General features: G+C 44.4%; 1 protein-coding gene across 1 annotated transcript in view; it reads left to right on the plus strand.

Moving 5' to 3' along the window:
• b3gat2 (beta-1,3-glucuronyltransferase 2 (glucuronosyltransferase S)) overlaps positions 1-18,310 on the plus strand; it is a gene marked incomplete at both ends in the record, with an annotated part of 44,440 nt that extends 26,130 nt beyond the window's left edge. The window contains 2 exons of the mRNA XM_079230235.1: positions 9,176-9,324; positions 18,224-18,310. Of these exons, the coding sequence (XP_079086361.1) occupies positions 9,176-9,324; positions 18,224-18,310 (236 nt within the window). The remainder of the gene's footprint in view (positions 1-9,175; positions 9,325-18,223) is intronic.
• Positions 18,311-25,181: the final 6,871 nt, after the last annotated feature.

Genomic DNA, 25,181 nt, shown 5'->3' on the forward strand with positions numbered 1-25,181 from the left:
AAGGAGCTTTAGCGGTGTAGCTAAGTGTATTTTTTTCAAACGTCCTGCTGCTTTATGCAAAGCTAGGCTAACAATCTTCATGACCAGAGTGAATCTAAAATCCAACTGCAGTGATATGAATGCATCGGGTTGGGGGTAGTGACAGTGTTCACATGGGAACACCGAGTGGGAAATGTGCCGTGTGGTGATTATTGTTCAACCGAGAGCAAAGCAAACAGCTCCAGAAGTCGATTTACATCTCCAAATCTCCAGTGTAAAAATCCAATCAGAGCGCTGTTCGGCACCAGCGTACTCCCTCACCTGAGAGAGAATTAATTCATCCCGCTGACCAAATAATAACGGTCACCACTCGTCATCCACTTCACCCACCCACACACACTGTATTCAGACTCTCTGCTGGATATCCGCTCCAAGTCATTAGATAATACAGATGATGATTGCATGCTCATCAGTCCAAACCCATATGTGGACCCAGTCGGGGTGTGGAGCACAGGTGCACACACACACACACACACACACACACACACACACACACACACACACACACACACACACACACACACACACACTTATTGTTAATTAAACCACGATGACAAAGCCTCTCTCTCTTTTCGCTCACCACCCTTCCTGCTCCACCACGAGCACGAGATCTCATCCCTCCATCCTCCTCCCAACCAACCCATTCCACCTAATCTCACAAACACACACACACACACACACACACACACACACACACACACACACACACACACACACACTGTAATTATCAGCCTTACTTTAACACTGCACTATATAATTACACTGTCAATTTACACCGCTAAGATCTACAATTGCTTCTGTGCTGCCCGAGCATTTTTCCTTTTCATTGTTTTAAACTCGGCAAGAACAACAATGGCCGCGCTCTGCAGCCCCAACTTTATTCACTCTTAAATTATTATTATTCATGATTTACAATGGCGTGTCTGCAGGGCGCTGAGTGAGTGCCAGTGCGTGTCCTAATAGTATTGTGTTGTACAGCGCTGTATTGTTAGGAAACCACAAAAGCCCCCCATCTCCTGCTCTGTCTCATTTAGCCAGACACAATGGAGCCTGGGCAATGATGGCGTGGAGTACTACAGTGTGTGTGTGTGTGTGTGTGTGTGTGTGTGTGTGTGTGTTCTTATAGTCACGTATCTATTTGCAAGACACACAAGTGCACACCTGCTAGCACTTGAATTGATGCGAGTGGCCAAGCGCACGTGTTCCGGGACACGGACAGACATGCGCACGGTGCAACCTGAAAGTGTTTAACCCCCAGTCACCTGCAGTGTTGATTCTCTGCTCCTGAGATGGTGAGATGACAGGAGGATGGAGGCCGTGTGCAGGAGCGGTCAAAGATCCTCCTGCACTGAAGTACTGCAGTAGGAGTGGAAATGAATCTGCTGGGAAGAAAAACCACAGGCTTTATATAAGAAGTGGATGTCGTCGTTGGGATGTCACCCGATGGTTTGTGGGCTGATGTTTGGTCGCGTTGAGTTTGGCGTATTGGCCGCCGCCATCTTGGAATATGGCCGTTGCCATGTTGACTTTTTTTTTAACACAATTTACCATATTTGGACCGCTGAGGAGTAACTTATAGACGCAGTGTACGGCTCTGGTAGCCCCGCCCTAAATTACACCCTGCTTTATGGTCTATTTCTACCTAAATGGACCATAATTTACTAAATGAACATCATGCTGTATTGAAGAAGATTTTAAACTAGAGATTGAGACATAAACTAATGTTTAATAAGGTAATAAATCAAGAGAGATGTTGGGTAGTTTTCTCATAGACTTCTATACAATCTGACTTCTTTTTGCAGCCAGAGGAGTTGCCCCCTTCACTCTTCAGAACGGGAGGTTGACTGTCACCTGAGAGTTGCAACAGCTAACCGCTAACTGCTAGCTAAAGGTCCGTCTCCCGTGTCCCCCACCCACCCGCGTGGTCTCCTTGTGTTGGAGTGGACGAAACGAAAAGACAAGTCGTTTTCTTGTTTCTGCCTCTTAAATCAGCTCTCCGTGGTTATTATGCTAATTTATTTTTGATTTACAGATTTTGCCACACAGCATTTTTGCATGATAAGAAACTGGAGGAAGCCACTTCAGGTAGTCAAAAGTGATATATATTAGCATAATAATGTCAGTTCAAGGTCACAGTTGCATGGGAGCATTAAGGTTTAGTGAAGACTTCAGACTAAAGATCCCATGCCACATGTATTTTTCTGGGGTAAAGGGAGCCGACTTCAGCTAAATTTCCTGGAAAATATCTTGATTTGGTGCTATTAAATCACACTTCTGCAACTACCAACTGCTATTCAGTGCTTCCCTCATGTTTTATCTTATTAATAATTAAGTAATTATCTTTGGAATCATCCCCCAGATGCTCATTGAAAGAAGCGAAATTTGCAAATGAGACGGTTCCAGTGGAAAATACTGTATTTGCTGAGTCTTCAGAGGGGATTGGTTTTGAATAGACTTCTAGTTTTCCTGGACCCGGCTCCCGCCGTGGTGGTCATGAGATCAACATTCATACTGTTTTTGTCAAGCGTGTTGCTTGTTGCCATGGTGTTTTTGCACCGCAAGTCCCAAGTGGTCACCTGCCAATCAAACCGTGTGGGCGGTTCTGTGTCACCTTTCTCCTTCGATTTACAGTTGTCTTTATTCAAACAAAACATAAACCTGTCAGTCTGAGGGCTTTTCTTTTTACTTAGGAAACACAACCGTGTGTTTTTTCTTTTAGAGGAGCAGATAAACACGTTTCCTGGAGGGCATCTCAGCGGACCATGGGTTGTTACATGAACTGGTGACTGTTACCTAAACAGTTCATTTATCGCCGGCGTAGGATTTTAATACCGCGCTCGCCTAGTGTGCTCATCTGTTTTTGCCCTGGAGGTGAACTCTTTAGTGCTTCATATCGGCCTCTGAATTAAAAATGACTCACATGGAGCAGAGGTGTGTAAACCTACAGGGCAACAGAGTGATCACAAAGTTCCCTCAAGCTACCGGAGCCTAGCGTTGCGCCACAATAAGACAAGTCAATAAAAGCACAAGGGGACGTTTATTAAGTCTTCTTGTATCCTTTTTATTGCAAATCGGTTTTCTCTTTCCTTGCTGTGTTTGGTTTTAAATTGTTTCAATATGTTATACAAAGATATATAGCACTAAAAAGGTTAGACTTTTTTTTATTAAAAGTGTTTTCTCTTCTCTTTTACATCTTCTTTAGCTCAGAACATTTCATAGTGATTTCCTCTGCACACATACACTTAAACCGTTATATTTAGATGTACAGATGGAGAGGCTGGCCAGGCGGCTGTCTCACGAAGCGAGAAAGACCCTAACCTGCTTCTGTTCAGAGTTTTGGATTGGAATCAGACACTAAACCTTAAAGTTAAAGGTGCATGAGTGATAGGAGGTTCTCTTCGGTGGAGTGTTAAGTGGAATAGATCCGCTGGCTTGAGCCAGTAACCAAACAAAGCCGTGCAGCTACACTTACATGCGTTCAGTTGGTGATGCAGAAAATCTGAGCGAGTGTATTGTTTTATTAAGCTTCCGCGCCGCGACAGATGTGGTCAGAAACATTACACATTCAGGTCGTCTGTCCAGATCAAAGAGATCAAATTTGGTGGTCAAAAGGTCACCGTGACCTCACTAAACACATTTTCAGCCATAAGTCATGTGCTAATTATCACAATTTCACAGGAATGTCCATAGTAGGATAGAATGCTAAAATCACAGATAGCATACATTAATAGTTCACTGTATCATGAATCCATAAGACGTGTACTTGCGTATTGATTGTGGTATAATATGTTTTTATGCCAGGTCCTGATTTGCTGAAGGCTGTTTTACACTTCTAGTATTAAAGCTAGCAGAACATCAATTAGAACATTGATTAGTCGATTAGTATTTATCATCAATTCAATCAATTGATGAAGTTAATTCAACTTTGATTTGATTTTTCTCAATAAATAAATGTTCAAATGTACACAATTAGTAATTCCTCTCTTGCCTGATTTGCAGCAGCAGTGGTGCTTTTAGATGAGTGTTTTCTTCATAGGAGGCAGAAGTAGGCGTCATGCATTTGATCCATTTTGTACGTTAGGGGGTCAAATGATGCACATCGTTTTTAAGATAACTTTTCTTGGATAGCGTGTTGGTCAGTGGCAAAGTTTGACCCACGGATGTCTCAAAGTCAGTCATCGGTAGCGTAATAGCGTAGCTTTCAATAGACGCATGCAGTCATATAGGTCAGCCAGAGAGGGCCAGATGTAAAGTGGTACAAAGTTACAATGGAACAAACATGGCTCGGATAAGCTGTGATCTCCATATCGCCGAGGCCGGCTGCGGGTTAGAGGATGCCTATCTTGTAATTGCTCTCATATCCATGAGCTAACCTGAGCTGCATTCATCTGTGATCAGCCTGCGGTATCGCACACAGAGCGGTAATGAGCTGATACCAGCATAGCCTAACAGCTGTGTAGGTATAATACCAGCGTCTGTGTGTTTCTTTGACTAGGTTTTGTGCAACAGTGGGAGTTTGCTTCAAGCATTTTAGCTTTTTGCACCTTAAAGTTGTAATATTGTTGGGGGCGGAGCATATAGTCTGACCCACTGGATCTAGACTGTGGGCATATGTCATTGACCGCGTTCTCCTTCCCTCCCACTATCTATTTCACAACGGCTATCCCCTATACCAGAATGATAATGGGACTTGGATCTGGACCCGAAAGGTCACCGGTTCAAGTCCCCGCATGGACTAAGTCTGGAGCCCGGACTGGTAGCTGGAGAGGAGCCAGCTCGGCACCTGTGTTGCTTAGTTCATCTAAAATCTAGTGGTTCTCAGTGCCAGTATAACCTTCTGTCTGCTGGCCATGTGTCAAACCTCAGAAAACGCAGAGAGGGAGAGAGAAAAGAGAGGATGGTAATTCACCACCAGTACGAATGCACTGATTGCCAAGGCGCGCCACACGCTAACAATTTGCATAAATAAATCTTCTGTAATTATGCCGAGACCCTATGCATGGGGAATCGCAGCAATTTCTGAAAATACCCTCCTGTCATGCTGTAAACTAGAAACTTCAGCAGCCCTCGAGAAATGCTGCACCGCTGAAAAACACAACTACACCTACACGTATATATAAGTACACATATATATATATATATATATATATATATATATATATGTCTCGATGGGGTATTTAAGGCCCCTGCCCATGTTTTAGCCCATACCACAAATTACATTGTGCTTTAAATTACACCTTAGTGGGTTATGCAATGTGTTTTTACCACCTTCCAGGCAGCCACTGATTTCAGGTTGAATATGAACTCGCTGAAGACTTGACACTGAGTCAGTGTGGGTTTTTCATCAATGTCCATTCTGCCTGTGAAAGAGAAAAGCATCGATTATTTTAAAAGGCTTCTGTTTCGACGATTTCAAGTATTAGCGTGAACTTCCAACAGCTGAGACTGAAACAGTGCAGGGAAGCACATCCATGTTTCACATGCCTTGCTAGTTTACATTTTAGAGAACTTGGACGGCTGGTGTCCTCCATTATTTCCTGATAATGGACTCTTTGTCGGGTATTATCCCACTTATACGCTGGTCACTCGCCAAAGAAAAAAAAATGAAGACCAATCATTTGTAATTTCACGATTTACCTAGATCAGATACTACCTAGCTCAAGCATCACCATCTCATTAGATTATTATGCAATGGAAACGTACAGAGCACCAGTAAATAGCCAGAAAGCTAACTTTGTCCCCCAAAAAGATTTCACAAAATTTTATTTGCATAAATGTATGTTATGCTTGCAACATCAGTCAATGGCATTGTGTGCCGTTAATAAACATAAATATAATGCAACACTATCTTTAACAACAGGACTAGCTAGATATCCAGCCATGTTATTGTCCCCAAATCAATATCCTATTTTCACGAACGATGTGATAGCGATGTGTTTATTATCAGCGATATAAGAGTCGGTTCAGAGGGGCGGTGCAACTTCCTCCTTGTAACTGCTGTGTTCAGAGGACGAGGCGCTGAAGGACTTCACTCATGGTTGTAAATGAGACATTCAAACGTGTTTATTTATTCCCTCTACTGTAGCCAACGCATTCATTCAGAACAGTCAACAAACAGTTTAACTGTGGCTTCCTAATAGGTCTCCATTATCAGGAGTTAATGAACACCCTGCAGCCAATCAGTCAACTATTCTCCCAGATCGTGGCATAAATCCAAATAACCAATGATTATTTAACAAGAATCACATTGTTTGATTGATGCAAATGCAATAATGGTCCATACACCATTATCACGAACAAAGAATCTTTGTGTTTCCTCCACATCGCCTGGCCCCACATTAGCATAGTGCCATAGCACTGTACATGTCAGAAAACCGGGAATCTTTCTCACTTAATGTGAGAGAGCATTTTCTTTAGATAGATAGATAGACATATACTTTATTATAATATATATAAATATACACAAATAAAATACAAATAACTGGAATGAAATATGTGTACAGCTGCAGAGTGTATTCATTAATTTAGCAAATTAAATGTAAACAATAGAGTGCAAAATGCAAAGTATTCAATTCAATTCAGTTTATTTTGTATAGCCCAACATCACAAATACAAGTTTGCCTCAGAGGGCTTTACAATCTGTACACATGACATCCCTGTCCCGGAACCTCACATCGGATCAGGAAAAACTCCCCCAATAAAGATAGTAAAAACCCTTTCACAGGGAAAAAAAGTGGAAGAAACCTGAGGGAGAGCAACAGAGGAGGATCCCTCTCCCTGGATGGACAGAAGCAATAGATGTCATGTGACCAGAATGAATAATGTAACGGAGTTACAGCACATTCAATGAATGTGACAGAAATGATTCATATAATGAGTAGTATGCATGGTCCATGATCCAGATAGCCACGACCCATTAAGCAGAAGGAGGTAGAGAGGAGGGGCATCCCAGGGGCAGTGGGAGGAGAAAGCAGGGCCATGGCAGCTGGCAGGACGGCTCCAGGCCAGTTGCATCAGCAGGGCCATGGTTGTATCAGCAGGGCCATGGTTGTATCAGCAGGGCCATGGTTGCATCAGCAGGGCCATGGTTGCATCAGCAGGGCCAGGGGAAGGACCGGGGTCCTCCCCCTGGTTCCAGGCAGCCACGAATCCATGGAAAAAGAAAGTAAAGTTAGTAATATGCATTGAAGAGACAATCATTTATCCAGAAGGAGAGAAAGAAGAGGTGAAGAGGAGAGGAGGAGAGGAGGAGTGAAAGAGGAGGAGCTCAGTGTATCCTAAGATGTCCCAGTCTAGGCCTATAGCAGCATATCTAGGGGCTGGACCAGGTAAACCTGAGCCAGCCCTAACTATAAGCCTGAAACAGCCCTAACTATAAGCGCCATCAAAGAGGAAAGTCTTAAGTCTGTAAGTCTTAAAGTCTTAAAGTATGCATGTGAACTGTAATAGCATACACATGTACAGTGATAATTAATCCACAGAGGAACTAGCAAGCGGTGACTTGTTGTAAAGTCGTATTCCCGTAGGCAGGAATGTTCTCCTGTAGCGGTCCTTGGTGCAGCGGAGCGTGAGGAACCTCTTGGAGAAAGTGCTCCTCTGGCCCTGCAGCCGGTGCTGGAGAGGGTGGTCCGGGTTTCTTCAGCGTCCTCCTCTCCACCACCTGCTCCAGAAACTCCTGCTTGCAGCCGATGATGGAGCCGGCCTTCTTAACTAGCTTGTGAAGTCTGTTGGTGTCTCCGGCTCCAGTGCTGCTCCCCAGCAGACCATGGAGAAGTACAGGGCGCTGGCCACCACCGACTGGTAGAACATCTCCAGCATCTTGCTGCACACATTGAAGGATCCAAGCTTCCTCAGGAAAAAGCGTCGGCTCATCCCCTTCTTGTACACAGCGTTGATGTCATTGAGTTCGAACAGCTCGTCTACATTTTGGACGATGGGATAATTTTTATTTTCTTAAGTTAAAGTTGTTACTATAGCCAAAGTTTACCAAATGGAGGATTATCTATCTATCTAGTAATAGACATGCACTGAAGAACACATGTCACACACACAACTCAATAATTATCATTCAAGTACCAGCTTTAAAAGAGGACTGACAATCATCAGTTCAATGGACTTTAATACCAACTTGAGGCATTTAGAGGTCAGTCTGGGATTTCAAGAGCACCCAGCAATACACATGCTGAATTTCTTCCTTTGGCATTAACACACTTGCCAGCACAGTCAAACTGCAGACTATGACGGAAGAGCGGAGGCCATTGAGACGGACACTTTGCTGAATATTTGCCACAAAACTACCTCTCCGAAAAAGTCCAGAGTTCCGATCTAAAAATCAAATGATTCCTATTCTTTCCTTGGCACTCGTGCTCTGAGCACTTTGCCGCCTCAGCAAAAGGTTAGCTGGAGAGGTGGAGGCCAAAAAAAGATGACACACCATGGCGTCACCGCCTGACCTCCGGCTCTGGGGTCGGACATCACATTGGATGTGCGACCGCCGCGTTCTCCGCTCGCGCGTTGACGGGAGCGAGGCTAAGCGGCCCGCTGGAGCTTCTGTGTTCAGTTTGTTGCCTTTGATTTGCCTTCAAAGAAGAGATTATCGGATTCATGGGGGAAAAAATCATTTGAAGATTTCATCTCAAAATTAGAATCTTTTCTTTTCGACCTTGAAATCATATTTCTGGTCGCGCTGCAGGACAGCTAATGTCTTTCCAAGCAATTATGTGGGGGTCACATTTTATCCCACCGTTACCAATTTTTCTAATCAGGTTGATTAAATCTGGTGGCGAGCCAGCCATTAATCCCCACCTCTGCTACAACACACCGGCAGCCTGAGCTGTTTGACTTCCCTCTGACTTTCTCATGCTTTCCCTTCTCATCTATAGCGCAATTATCACAGGAGAATGGCAGACCCCTGTGGTAAAGGAATTTCATATCAGCCATATTATAGTCATTAGATACACTAATGCACTCTATCATTTTCTGCAGCGATTATAATAGACTCCTAATGTGCTTTTAATCCATGCTGGCTAACGTCCCTCTCCCTTTTCTCCCTTCTTTGCTCCCCCTCTTCCTCCTCCTCATCGTCAACCTCCTCCCTATCTCTCTCTCTCTCTTTCTCTCTCTCTCTCCCCCTCAGGTTTCGCGGTGAACCTCCAGGTGATCCTGGCGAACCCGCGGGCGCAGTTCAAGCGGCGCGGCTCCCAGCCGGGAATGCAGGAGTCCGACTTCCTCAAGCAGATCACCAAGGTCACCGAGTTGGAGCCCAAGGCCAACAATTGCACCCGGGTGAGCAACCAGGCCACGCTTGGCACCATGGCAACAGATGGAAATGCTTTTGATGATGTAACAATTTGGGTCAAGGACCGTATGTGCCGCTTCCAGCTTCATGCTTCCGGGAGGACATTGACTCGTGAAAAATCAAAGGCGTAGGTACTTTATAGCTCACGTCCTGAAGAACTTCTTATCAACCAGATTAGTTGTATAATGCACAATGGAGCTTGATGGATGTTCCACAGGTGTTATTTGTACCTAATGGGCTGATGCAGAAGCCCAGCACCTTGTGTATCTCTCCGACAATAGCTTTTTTTGTGGGTAAATGCTTGAAACTAATTTCCTCCCACTGCATGCACGCCTGCCATTATTCAAACTCAGCATGATGTCCAAACGACCCATTATAACCCCTTTTTTTGGCAATTTTTTCTCATCAACTCCTCAAACCAACTACAAAGGGGTATTAAACGAGGTTAGGAGCATTTCAATTGGCTGTCAACATGGCAACGCCTGAGCCGACAACTCGTAGCTAACGAGCTACGGCTAACACAAACAACTACAACTACGGCAAACGTGCTGACAGAGCTAGCAGTGTTTGCCTGACTGGGAACCGGAGGCTGGGTGCTACGCTAGGGAAATGAACCCGCCTGATGAGAGCAGAGAGGCGGCCTTGAGCGTCAATGACGGAATAAATCTGAAGGACGTCCGTCATTTTGCCGGCCTGGAGGCCTGTGACCACAACAGGAAAAACAATCATGTGTCTACTTTGTGTGTGTTGACATGAAAAATGAAAAGTGGCCACACAGTTGGTGTCGTGTCTCCCTTCATGTTTTCAGTCCATGGCTTTTAAAATGCAGAATCTATGAGCTTGTTCTGTATATTAATTATTTAGAAAAGCACACAGCCAGCGCCGGCTCAACATGTATCCCAAAAATGTTTTAAACATAATTCAATCAAACAAAATACACTGCTTTCCTCCACATTTCTTTGGTGCTTCACTGTGATCCAGCGTGTTTGCTCTCCCAGGCATTAAGTGCAGCCCTGTTGGCTCATCCTGAGTGTGTTTGAACACCAGACTGTTTCTTGTTTTCGTTGCACTGAGCGGACGGCTAGTGGATCGTGAAGAGATATTATTATATATTTGAAATACACTTTCAGCCCATGTTTTAAATGTAAATTACAATATAGGTTGATAATAGATTATTTTATATATTTATTTTCATCCCTCTCCGACAAATTGAAGGCACTCACGTGCACTAAAAGCGTGCGCGGCCGGCCCGCTATGTCAACAGACTCACTTCAGACTCTTTTTTTTTTTTAAACACAGGGTTCTAACACACATTTAATATCTGTTTAATTTAGGTACATGGTTGTAATTTCATGTGTTTTGTAGTTTTTTTTCTAAACTTTGATAAACTAAATATTCGCCTGAGGAAAATACATTTCAATAAAACACATATAGATAATATTTGACCAAGATTATCACGAAGCAATCTCGACAACTTTGGCGTTAAAGCTCAGTATAGATCAGATATACTCATGAAATAAACAGGCTTCCCTTGCACTTGTGTTTTAAGGGTCAGAGGTCATGTCTTCATGAAGACAATTTGCGGTTTGTGCTCGCTATGAAACCAGAGGGATTCCGCCTCTCGCAGTCACCGCTGTTTGACTATGCAGCGCAGGGTTGGCTCTCTCTATCATAAGCACGTTATCAGACTGCACCTTCATACTGGAGGTGGATGGCACTGACTCAGGTTTAATAAGAGCCTAGTTCATCCGTCTTCTGTGTGTTTGTGTGTGTGGCAGATATTAAACTGCACTCATAATAATGGCTGCCATCCCAGCAGTAACTAACCCTGGGGTATCTCTCCCCGCCATTGACAGCATGAGTCACGATTTAGGCCAAACGTACACACACAGAGCTCGGATTGGATAGAAATGGCGTTACGGCGTCATCAATTCTAGTTGTGTGCTTCGACAGCTCCGATCGATGCAGCTCATCTCCAGTCACCACGGCCCCTGTTGCACTTGGCTTCATGAAGCCACTCATCCTCTTGACAACATCACGGAGCTCAAAGGACTTTCATGAGAAATGGTTTCTATTACATCTTTATCGTGAAAGGATTACGTGAACTAAACGTCACGTCCCGTTTGCCGCAAACAATCGCCGGGTCTTCAATTTACAGGTTCTTGTCTTGTTTTATAAATAGTTTTTCTGATACTGTTTGAGGCGATATTAGCAACGGGTATGGGAGTCATAGGCTGATTCTGAATCGTCACTTAGTGTGGCATCATATCCATTAGTCACTTCTTGTTTGGGAGGAGAGGTTCAGCCTAACCAATCAGCAGAGACCGACGTATCATCACGAACACGTCTCGCCAACATTTCAATGTGTCTTCGTCATTTGCAGTGTAATTGTAAATCTGCAGGGTTTTTATATAAAAACGTTTGCTGAGCGTCATCGATCTCGTCCACGCCCGGCGTCATTACTGAGATCAAGCATCGTCCATTGATTGTTATCGCCCAGCATTGGTTCTAAATAGTTCAATCGTGGCCTCTGTAAAGGCCGATCTGAAAGACTCATCAGGTGATAGTTTGTCCACGCTGGATCACCAGAGCTGCGCCGTCATTCCACCTTGTCGGTGGTCGGCCCCCCAAAAAACGGGGTACATAGCAGTAACGGGGCTTTGGGTTTATTTAATTCTGCTCCTTTCCCGTGCAGCAAGGAAGTGCTTCATCTGGAATCTCCACTGACTCTTTCACCGTATGCGTGCAGGTCCCATCGTTGCACTGAAACTCCCTGGTGGGTTATGGGTAAATGTTTCCTGCAGGGAATTGGATAAAGCCCCTCCCCCCCCCCCCGGGTCCGGGTTGCTGGATCATCATTTACAGCTGGCTGCTGCCGCCGCTGCAGACAGGTCTTGTGTTGAAACTATCATCATCATTATCAGCCCCATTACACTAATGGAGGGGCCCTGCCGTCGATATTAATACAGGCCATTAGCGGAGCTGTGACATCATCAGTCAGCGCCCAGCAGCGCAGAGACCAGAGGATGCGATATCAGCATTAATCACGCATCAGTTACAGAAGCGGCGCGACGCGCCATCATCACTCGTGAAGCCACTGTGACACAGTGAGCAGTGGCTGTAGCTGTATCACTGATAGATATATATATATATATATATATATATATATATATATATATATATATATATGTACATCGCTGATCTCAAGTCTGCAAGTACTTCTCTTGTTATTAAAGATACTGAATATATATATATCTCTACGCAACATCCGCTTGGCCTCCAGGTTTGACTTTGGTGGTCATTGGTCACAGTGACTTATTAAATCAGGTTTTGGGCAAGAACTCAAGAATTGACTAATGATGTCACACAAATGTCTAAAAGAATACAATGATGACGTGGTGATATGTTTGCACAGACATGGATGTAAACAAACGCCGAGGTACAACTGCCTTTTATTTTTTGGAAGTTACTCTAACATTCCTGGCTGTAGCTTTGTATTGAATGGACTGCAAGAAAACTAATATGTGTATTTCCCACACTGTCAAGCCATTGCTTTAAAGTTTAAAGTGAACTTGTTCTGATTGTAGTATATGTGGGGAATCAATCAAGCTTTCTTCAAATCCACAGAAAAGTGAATCCAAAAGAGCTGAATCTATTTCCATTCAGCCGGTCTTCTGTGACAACATGTATTAAACAGACACACCTCCCGAGAATAACCCAAGGGAACGTCTAACCCAATGAGAATAACCCAAGGGAACGTCTAACCCAATGAGAATAACCCAAGGGAACGTCTCCTGTATAAAGCCAAGGTGATATTTCGCTAAAAACTAACTTCTTTGCTGCAGCAGAGTACGGGTACGCCTGTGACAGCACCGTTGTGTGTGGTCAGATGTGAAAAAAGGCCTGAAAATAATATAATTTTGTGAGTAATCATTAATTATTCATAGGATAAGGAAACTCCCTTCTTGTCAAAAGTATTATTTTCACTATTTCTCATATGTTATCACCCACAACCGGTGATAGACTCAATAACTTATAACTAGCAAGAAGAAATCTGCACAGTGATCGAGCCTAAGATCGAGTGTTAAACTTGCATTCTTTCTAATGGCCATCAGGGGGCGACTCCTTATTAATTCCCTCAGTGAACAATGTAAACATGAGTTTATGTCTCAATCTCTATTTTCAAGTCGTCTTCAATACAGCATGATGTTCATTTCGTAAATGATGGTCCTTTTAGAGTCAAAAGGACCATTAAGCAGGGCATTCTTCAGGGCGGGGCTACATTGTGATTGACAGGTGGCTACCTAGCGTTGTCCGGTCTGGGAGTTATCAGTGTTTTTGTTTTAAAACTTTATCTGATTCAACAAGGGTTTTCAGTTTAGTGCAAGTTAGTTGTTATCCTCTCTGTCGCCCAAAAAACTGGATTGTACTTAGCTCCACCCTCTCGTGTCACGTCACAGGGACTATGCCGCTTCTTACATACAGCCTATGTTTGCATACACTGCGTAGGGTATTAAGAGAGAGCTCCTATTACCTGGTTATAGCTCGCTTTTCGTCGCATGCTGCAATAACAACAGTTGCATCGCCTAACAGCATGCTGGGTACAGCATAGACTGCATATAAGAAGCGGACCAAGTGGTCGTGACGTCTTGTGGAAAGTCGTTTTGAAGCCTTGAGTTCTGTGTTTTGGCCGTCGCTCTCTTGGATTACAGCTATCGGCGTCTTGATTTTTTGCAACCAGTGAATGGAAGTGACAACCTGTTAATTAGAAGGTTAGAATGAAAGTTACAATGTTTACTGAGGTAATAAATCAAGTAATTGTCTCGTCAAGCTTCCATACAACCAGACTTCTTTTTGCAACGCTGCTGGCCATTTGAAAGAATGCAAGTTTAAAGTACTTCTGTCTTGGCTTCACTCTTCTGAACCAAGGGTGACCAGAGGAGAACCGCTCACTCTCCGTCGAGTGTGAAGTGGTTCGGATGAGCGCTTTTTCGAGAAAGCCGAAAGACCAAGCAATCGTCTCTGCACTAGTTGCATCACAAAATGACAGTTTTTTGCACAAATCCGAACAGAACTGTAACTATCTGGGCTACTACATCTTGTGCTTGACAGATGCAAGTAACTCTCAAGCTCTAGCTATATTCTAAACCACCTTTACTGGTTGAAGTTATTGGAAATAAAAGCCCACTCCAGCAGCTGTGACACGCCCCAGCTCCAGGCTCTATCCACTTTGAGGAATGCATCGAAGATCAGATCACAGAGCCCGAATCCCGACCTTGACAATGGAGGGCAGAAACGCTCATCTGATGGCCGGGTCAGTATCTGCAGACGACTGACAGGAGCTGTAATGTAGTTAGAGCAGGAGAGTAATGGCAACAGACAGCAGTGACGGGAGAAGAAAGGAGCAGGGAGGCCGGAACAGATGGAGACAGATGATAGCTCAGGAGGAGAAGGAGATAGAGAAGTGAGCAGGAGAGGAGGGGGAGTGAGAGCCTGAGCAGAGAGAAGAGGTGGATGAAGTGACTGGAAATGGAGTTGGAAAAGACAGACGTAATGACACAGCGAAGCGAAAAGCGACGCAGAGACGTCTGCTGCCATGGGCTGAAAGACCACACCGCTGTCTTTTTCATTTGCATTGGCTCTCAGGTTTCTGCTCATTTTATTTTATTATTGTGGCTCAATGCATCTCTGACCTAGGTGATCCGATCCTTAAAGCATCTTGAGTGCACACACAAATGGAATTTATGCAGGTTGTTTTTTTCTCTCCGTGCATCTTGGGTCGTTTTTTCTCGGAATTTGGAAAACAGAAATTGAAAGTACCGAGAAGACAACGTACATTTTTCGGTGTGAAATTGTAATTGTGATTTCGCCACTTTTATTCTCAGGTGGTTTAGTGTCATGTGTCTAATTTCAGTCAGACACACTAGTGTCAGTACCACACACTAGTGTCCGTCTTCCCGCATTAGCAAAGAGAGCAACTGGCTAGTTTACTGAGGGGGCAACAGGACTCGCCCAAGATCAGAGTTTTGGAGGTGCTGGTCTTCATAACTGTGAGCGCAGGAGTTATTTGTCCTGATGTGACAGGAATACAAAAGGACAGTGAAAGGATGGTGTTGCCCTGTAACTGAGCCTATATTATTAGCAGTGGAGTAGTAAGATACTTCAGGCTACTCTCCTAGTGCTGTCTGGCATCATCTGCATTTCAACTGTGCAGATCCAACCAAGGATTGTAAAGCAAAGGTTCAGCAGCGTCCTAAACAACATCTGCAATGCACAATCATTTCAAGAAAAAAAGTGGACTGAAGAAGATATGTACGAACGCTTTGTTGTCCTAAAATCAGAAGTCTAAAACAAGAAAACTGAATTTGTTCCCACTTTTATTCTAACACAAATAGCAAAGCAATCAACACATACTGGGCTCTCTGCACATCCTTATATTTAGTGAGTACATTTCCATAACTCAAATAAATGACAGCCAAAGCTAGAAAAATAAAACTCAAGTTTCAATAAACTGGAATTTAAGTGCAGGTATATCTCTCTCTCTCCCTCTCTGTCTCTCTGTATGCTATTAAGGCAAAGAAAAGAAAAAAACAATATACTCTAAACTAGTAAAGCTTTTTGTCTCCACTTCGCCTCAGGGAGGAAGAGAAAGATAGAGCAGGAAGGAGGACTGGGAGGTAAAAAAAACAAGTGCAAAGCCATCAGAGAGAAGAAAAAAAGTGTAGAGGTGTGAGTGCAGCGGGGGAGGGGGGGGGGGGGGGGGGGGCTCTGACTGCATGATTAGCACACACACGTGCACACACACACACACACTGCACCATTTTCCTCACAACTCTGGAGTGATGCTTAAGTGGCTACTACATTAGCCTCGTTAGATATGCAAAGCGGGCCAATTAGCAGCACGGCGTGCAGGAAGTGACACGTTCCACCTGAAGAAGCCCAGAAACAGCAGCAGCCAGCAATAAATCAGCCCTCCGCGTGTGTGTGTGTGTGTGTGTGTGTGTGTGTGTGTGTGTGTGTGTGTGTGTGTGTGTCGCTTTTGGACACAGGAATGTCACAAACATGAATGATAGGCTCATTAGCCAATAGCGGAAACAAACACTCTCCTCCAAACAACCCCACCCGAACTCCCTGAGGAGTGAAACGCGTCCCTCTCACCAGAAAAAGGATAAATCTCTGCAACCATCGAGCTGCTTTCCCTCACCGACATATTGCTGTGAAATCGGCTGCGGCGAGCTGCTTTTGATGCGATCCATTTTTCGGGAGGTGTCAGACTTCTCCCCGCCCCCCCGCCCTGTATGGAATCCCTCCTGGTGCTTCAAATTCAACAGCAGGAAGTTACAATGCAAATCTGTGTCTCAAAGAATACAGCGGTGTCTTTCATTTGACAGGTATTTCATCAGAGCGTCATCAAGGAAGGAAACCCTTACTTCAAAAAGTCTTTGCAACGAGGGAAATACCAAAAGCCTGCGGCTGCAATCCAGCATATGGTCTTGTATTCACAGCAGCCAGTAGCCAGCAGAGCCCCGACCAGCGCGGTGCCCTCAGCAGGATTATAGCTATGCCCCATCACACCCAACTCCACCACAATCTGTGTGTTCATACGCCGGGATGATGCTTTGGGCAAACCAGAAAGTAGGCCCTATTTGTGAGTTACTGGTTATGAAACAATATCAGTTTAATCCGGATGCCTCTATTTGACCAACAAGACTAAACGAGCCTACCAGGTGGTCTATTTCTATGGAGTTATTCTGAACGCTCGTTATCGGTACAACCGAGTCGGATTCTGGTGACATCAGATGAAATCAAACTCCTTCTGCTTCAGACTCCAGCGGTCCCTCGTCTCCACGCTGCTGGAGAAGCTGCAGAGAAGGGAATCACGGGAGAAGCAGGACCGTGCGTGGGAGACTGGCAGACCCCGGTGCAGAAAGATGAGAGGTTATCTAAAGCAGCGGTCCCCAACCTTTTTTTGCGCAACGGACCGGTTTCATGTGAGACAATATTTTCACGGAACGGCCTTCACGGTGTGTGCGATAAATATGACGTATTATGACGGAATAAATATGACGTAATAAAATGATATGAGGAAAAAATAATACAACTCATCATTACGCTGAATTAGTGTGAACCCTGAGCTTGTTTCTCTGCAACGAGCCGCTCCCATCTCAGGGCGATGGGAGACAACGACACCTGACGTGTGTTCTTATGTCCAGTCTACTCAGCAACTTAAACCCCGCTTCACAAAGACAGGATGTTGGAAATGGAAGCACGGTTTTCAGTGCTTTTTTGGTGATCTCAGGATATATTCGGCAGACACCGGCAGAGTTGAAACGTACTTTTACATTTAATTTTGGGGGAAACGTATATCACGTAACCTCTTGCTCAGATGCACAGACGGATGTATCCGATCAATTTTTTTTTCATTCATTCATTCTGCGGCCCGATGGTTGGGGACCGCTGATCTAAAGGGATTGTGGTGTTCGGAAATACTGCCGCTTTGGACCATAGAGCCCACCAAAGTCAACACAAAATAAGATGTTTATGTTGGTAATATTTCCCAATGTAATGCAGGTTGAGCTTCATGGGTATATGACAGAACAGATTCCTGGTCAGCTCTGATCTCTGGTCTCTTTAGTGCTGCCTCCGATGAATTATCACTACACTTTAAAAATGAAACCCAAATTGTAATAAACCAAAAGGATCCTTAACCAACAATGTCGTTCTTCAGACCTGTTTGTACATAGAATCAGTGAATCTCTGCCATCCACCCGCATCCGTGCTGTGTTTATCCGAGCACAACCGCCTGTTCATTTTTTATTTCGTGCCCAGCATTTACACCGTCAGCACCTTCCCCACTCACACATTTTTCTGGCTTCTCTTCTTCAGGTGCTGGTTTGGCACACGCGCACGGAGAAACCACACCTCGGCAATGAGACCAAACTTCGGAAAGACACCGTGGTCATTGAGGTGTGAGAGGAGGAGCCGGGCAGCAGATCCGAAACCAGACGCCCACTGCGGCCGTCATTTCTTGGCCGCGGACTAGCGGCAGCATGGGTTGATGCGATCTGTTCACGGTGGACACCGACTCTGAAGGAGCTGCATGAGTCAAGACTTCTGGCCGGCTTCTTGTTTTGTTCAGCTTTTACAAAACTGGGATGACTTTGGCCTGTTCATTTCCCTCCATCCACAGCGTGTCGATGTAAAAAGTATAAATTTAAAAAAAAAAGTGCCATGTGAATAATTGATGTCATTTTAATCATTAATACATCATTGTCAAATTAACTGTGATTCTGTGATATTACCGTACAAACGAGGCCCTCGGCTGTCAAGTAGAGTTGAGATCCCAGAAGCGCTGACCTGAGTGAAAGGCATAAATACTGGACTATAAGATTTGGGCCAAGGAACACAGAACATACATAAATAATGAGTATCACCTAAAAGTTGATTTTGCATTGTGTATTATGATTTAATAAAAGGACGGTAATATGTAACGTTAAGTTAATGTTGAGTGGGTTGCAGATGATGGAGTGTTTGTTTTGGGAAGAGGGATTGTTGTGGCGAGTGATCCCTGGACTGGCAATTGTTTATACACTGCAGGGAGGCTTTGTCCTCGTCTGTGCATGCAGGAGTACCGGCCTTTCACCTGAGAGAGTGTGTCCTGTCAAAATGTGTGTGTGTTAAACTGTAATGAGGAATGATGTTATTGAGCAACTGGGTGTGAGGGATGAGAGGGAGGAGGGTGATGGCACGACTGAGGGACATAAGAAGAGAGGACTCAAGACATTGACAGGGATTTTGATACGGGACACCTTCCGGTACTCGGCTGAGGACACTGGGACATCATCCAGGACAAGCATCGGAGAACTTTGTCTCACGGATCAGACGACCCCGATCGTGGACAGGAATTGGCTGACGGAGATTCTCACTCCGCCCTGCCCACAAAGGATTAAGGAGGACACTGTTTTCTGTGATTTTGTACAGAGTCATAAGGACTTATTTTTCCTCGACAGATGTCTAAGCCAGACAGGCATCTCCTCCTACCCCTCAAAGGATTAATTTCACAAAAAGGACTTTCACCCAGCCTCGGCTCAGTCAGAAATGTATGTTATGATCAAGCTGTAACGTAATTGAATTAAGTGAATAATTGAGCTGTTGCTATACCCCTGCTAATAATCCTGCAATAAAAATATAATCTGCATTTAAAGCAATGTAGTCCTGGAAGTGTATCATATGAAAGTAGTGAAGTGTTCTCATGGTTGTAAAAAGTTAAGTGCTGCTGTGTGCATATAATCAATATAGTTCTGAACAGTTATTCTAGTTCCCAGTCCACTAAACAGACACTTAGATCTTAAAATCTAGCTATTAAACCCTTACCTGGCACCTTACCAAGAGCCAGGTTCCATTAGAGGAAAGCTGCTATTAGCTGACGCGGCTGATAGCGGGCATTAGGCCAAGAGGGCCTCTCAGGCGAGTGTAGTTGTGAGTGGAAGCAGGGTAAGTGAGACGGGGTAAGTGAGACAGCCAGGCGAGTTTCCTTGACCACCACCTTAAACAGATCTCCAACCTTGTACGGAGATCAAGACCCAAAGCTGGTGAATTAGATGACCCTGTATGAGGGGCTCAGCTCCCAGATCTAACATCAGAGCCCACAAAGCCTGACCCCATCCCTACTTAACGTACACCGAGAGGTTTTGGGAGGAAGGCTACTCGAGACAACAAAGACAAATACAGTTCCAGAATGGATGGAACAGGAACTGACAAGATTGCCGCCCCTGACTCACTCTCTCCAATCGAGGTGTCAACGACGGCACAGCCCGGAGAGGGGAGGGAGGAAAAAGAGGGGGGCAAGTCAGAGCAACAAGAGCCGACAGAAGGACAGCGAGTTGAAGGGCTCACCATTAAAAGTATCGTACCCTGGGGGTCCGTGTGCATGGATGTAGCAGGACCCCTGGGTGTGACGGGAAAGAAAGGCTGGACCAGGTCAGCAGTATCCTAGGAGTGCCTAAAGAACTGAGAGCTGACAACGGTACCCATTTCCGCAATGCCAAGATGTACCAGTGGTGCCAGCTCTACATCTTGGAGCACCTTGGAGGATCTACTCTCCCCGTACACACCTCAAGCAAACGGGGTGGTGAAGCGTACCATTGGCCTAGTAAAGAATTGGTTTGGGGAAAATGCTAACGGCAGAGAATGGAGTACCACGGCACTAAACATAAGGACAGTCTCGAATCACAGGTTCCGAAGTGACAGACCCTCTACTCACAATCAGAAGAGTTAAATCATCGCCCGTTCACGTCACAGTACTTGGGGCGGGGCTCTGATGATGAAAAGGCAAAGCTTGGGCTGAGGGCCCCACTACAAGTGGGACAGCGGGTCTGGGTCAAGGCTCAAGGCAGTTCAGAAGACTGCAGTCAAAGCCAAGTACGATAGATCCGACATAATTGAGAGGATCTTGGACAATAACACAGAAAGATATCCAAGGAGTAGGACAGCTGAAACCGGAGGCCTAAGAAGCTGGGTTCTGAGGTTTTTTCAGCGAATAAAGATAGGTGGGAAGAGCCGCAATGTCGTTGCAATGTCTTAACAAAAAAAACAAATTGATCAAACAAGAAAAATATGTCATACTAATCAGAGTATTAGAACTAGAAGGTCATATATACAACTGCCAAACGAGAAGTTCTACCTGGACTGTCCAGAGGGAGATTTACCTGAAGGGTCTTTGTGGTACAGCGACATACTTTTGCAGCAATGGAGCGTATTGGAGGAACAGGGACCTGGCAATTCAGGAGAGGAAGGACGCACGTAGATGTGTACGGGACGGATGAGATCTTCAATACGATAAAGATTTTAATTTAACGGCTAAATTATTTGCAGTGATGGAATCAGTATGGTAGTGGACCATGGGCTCACTACAGGGTGTCCTTCACTACCACTAAGAAGTTCAACCAGACTTGCTGGTTGGTTGAACGGAGAGCTGTTGTCCTTTTCAAACCATCCTATCGGGAAGGCAACAAGAACCAGTTGGACCTGGCGAATCTAACAGCCAAAGCCTTTAAGTGAATGACGGCCTGGGAACGGGTGCCTCAGCACAACAAGACGGATGAAGAATCAGCTTCTGCGTTGATTAAAACTTTGACAGAGGACTTGAGGTCAGTGGCAGGTAATTCAACCTGGAAGATAAAGGATCTGACTACTGAAGGGGATGAAATGAAGGTGACAATACTGATGCAAAAGGAAAAGAAGAAAAAGATTGTACAGTGTAACTGGATTAACCCAGAGACTGATTGTCATGTTCAAGAAACCAGTTTGAGATGATTTGAGCTTTGTGACATGGTGCATTATCCTGCTGGTGATGACACTGTGGTCATAAAGGGATGGACATAGTCAGCAACTATTCACCTATTCACCGCCATGGCATTTAAACAATGCTCAATTGGTACTAAGGGACCCAAAGTGTGTCAAGAAAATACACACCATTACAGCACCACCACCAGCAGCCTGAACCGTTGGTACAAGAAAGGATGGATCCACGTTTTCAGGTTGTTTATGCCAAATTTTCTTGCCATAATTCACAAATAAAGAATTTGCCTGAGAGGGCTTAACTATCTGTACACGTACGGCATCCTCTGTCCCGGGACCTCACATCGGTTCAGTGCAATAGAGGTCATGTGTACAGAATGAACAACATAACAGACCATCTGAATGTCGCAGCTGAAATCGAAGACTTATCAAACCAGACTACGTTTTTCCAATCTTCTATTGTCCAATTTTGGTGAGCCTGTGCGAATTGTAGCCTCAGTTTCCTGTTCTTAGCTGACAGGAGTGGCACCAGGTGTGGTCTTATGCTGCTGTCTCCCATCTGCTTCTTGGTTCCACGTGCTGTGTGTTCAGAGATGGTACTCTGCATACCTTGGTTGTAACAAGTGGTTATTTTAGTTACTGTTGCCTTTCTATCATCTCAAACCACTCTGTCCATTCTCCTCTGACCTCTGACATCAACAAGGCATTTCCGTCAACAGAACTGCCGCTCACTGGATATTTTCTCTCTTTTGGAACATTCTCTGTAAACCCTGTGTGTGAAAATCCCAGTAGATCAGCAGTTTCTGAAATACTCAGACCAGCCCGTCTGTCACCAACAACCATGTTCCATGCAACAACGTTCAGTCACTGAAATCCCCTTTCTTCCTCATTCTGATGCTCGGTTTGATCTTCAGCAAGACGTCTAGATGCATTTAGGCATCGAGACGTGGTGACACGTTGGCTGATTATCTATTTGAACAGGTGTGCCAAATAAAGTGGCCGGTGAGTGTATATTTACAATAGCATATGACAAAACAAATCTGAAAGAGGTCTGTAAACTACAAGTAGCCTACAGATTGGATCTAACAGAATCTAACTGTTTCTTTGACTTCCTCTTTATTCATTGAAGGCAGCTGAAAACTGCTCACGTCCACTTTCCAGGCAAGGTGCAGGTAATGGTGGTTATCTGGATCATGGACCATGCCTACTACTCATTAAATTAATAATGTCTGTCATATTCATGTAATGTGCTGTAACTCTGTTACGTTGTTCATTCTCTACACATGACATCTATTGCTTCTGTCCATCCGGGGAGAGGGATCCTCCTCTGTTTCCCTGTGAAAGGTTTTTTTCTGTTTTTTGGGGAGCTTTTCCTGATCCGATGTGAGGTCCTAGGACAGGGATGTCGTATGTGTACAGATTGTAAAGCCCTTCGAGGCAAATTTGTAATTTGTGATTTTGGGCTATACAAAATAAACTGAATTGAATTGAATCTCAAACGAGCCTAACGTCATACACGATGTGTTACCTATCTGTACCACGGCTCGTACATTATTAGGCTCGTTAGAGGTGAACTCCTCTCCCGGAGAGTGGACGAGAGGAGGCAGGGCAAGATGACGAAACGCTGCGGTCAAGTAAGACATTTCCCAGCAGCCCTCAAACATACTGTTTAATCTGTCTGTGGGCTTGCTGTTAGTAGACCATGTTTTGGGATTTGTGTGGACATCTTGGCATTGTTTTCGGCATCTATTTTATCTCTGCCTTGTGAAGCACTTTGTAATTGCTGCTCGTTTGATAAGTGCTATCTGATTAATCTTTTACTATTATTAAAATCAACCTTCCACAATCTGTTTAAACCTTTATTGCACCGGATGAGACTCAAGCCAACAATCTAGCCTTATATGTTTAAATCAAACAGAAAATAATCAACAAAGCGTGATGTTTATTGTCAAAACTAAGAGCCATCAGCTCTTTGACATGCATTCGTCATTCAGTGTGCTGAAAAAATAGGAAAGCATGTCGAAAAGTATAAAGAAGTATACATAGTATATGTCGAAAAAACACAAATCCCAAAACATGGTCTATCAACAGCCAGCCGAGGAGGAGGAGTTCACCTCCAATGAACCCAACAGTGTACGAGAGGCCGTGGCACAGATAGATAGGTGACACGTTTAAATCCAGTTATCCTTTTATTCGCGTTTAAATAAGTTGTTGTTGTTAGACTGTTAGCTAACGCCTACTGCGGGCTAAACGCGCTACAGCATCCCATAATGCATTGGTTTGTCCTCTTTGTTTACAGGTGGGTTGATAATGGACTTTAGAGGTGCATGCTGCCAGCTACTGTAGTGTGTAAAATCATCTGGATACGAAATTCATATCCTGTCTGTATTATAAGTCCTGACCTCAGCTCTGTCATGATTATCAATTCTACCCCTGGTCTGCCTCATGAACTATATTTTGTCATATCTCCCTCTCTGAATTATATTTATTGCAATGCACAACAATGTGTTCCAAGTCTTCCTTCATCACAGAGATTGTAACTCTGTGCATATACACGTGTGTGTGTGTGTGTGTGTGTGTGTGTGTGTGTGTGTGTGTGTGTGTGTGTGTGTTTGTGTGTACTAGTGTCGTCCCTTTACTGAGAGTCTAACTTTGAAACACATTGGAAAAACATTTTCTACCATTTTCCATACCACAGAAAAAAGACTGACAACATTGAGGGCATAAAATCTGAGATCTTTATTAAAAGATAAATAGCAGTGTGTGTCTGTCTGTGTGTCAACCTGCCGTTTGGAAACAAGAGAGAGCAGAAAGGCAGCACAGCTGGTACCTGTGTATCCATACTGTTGAAAATGAGAATTGAAACTGATTCAAATATTCAGTATCGACATGCATCGATACTCCTGATCACACTAGTATGCATGTTCATTCATCTTACTCTTTCTGCTCTGGTCTTACTCTGAATAAACGAGGACAGTGGCGATGGGACCCATCGAGCGTTTTTCATACAGGTCCCCTTTTACCAACGCTGCCCCTCCCCCATCGTCTAGCCCTCTGATTGGTCACCACGGTTTATTTGCTTCAGAATAACTGTGCTTCTCTTGTACTGCACACAACAAAACACCACAACAAAGATGGTGGATGGCAGAATATACAGATATACAGTTACAACATCACACATGAGGGGAGCAACATTGGTCCAGTTTAAAAAATAAAATAAAAAGAAGTGTAGAAATCCTCCCCAAGCAGTTGGAAGTGAAGCGACCTGACTGACGAAAGACACAGCCGGAGATACAACACGACCTCCTCTGCTGTTTAAAGTGCAGTAAACACATACTGCGGCGACTCCAGTAGCGCATTAATATGTGTCGGGGAGCGCAGGGGAAACAGCTCATTTCTACAAATGCCCAGCTTCTAGTGAACCCAGCTGGGGACCGGCAATCACTTAACGAGATCCTCGGAGGTCGTTTTCAACAAACGGCATTGAATCATCTGCTAATAAAAGTACAGACACTAACAATAAGAGTGTTGTCACATCCCGAGT

This window comes from Taurulus bubalis (assembly GCF_910589615.1).
Source record: "Taurulus bubalis genome assembly, chromosome: 14".
NCBI classification, from domain to species: domain Eukaryota; kingdom Metazoa; phylum Chordata; class Actinopteri; order Perciformes; family Cottidae; genus Taurulus; species Taurulus bubalis.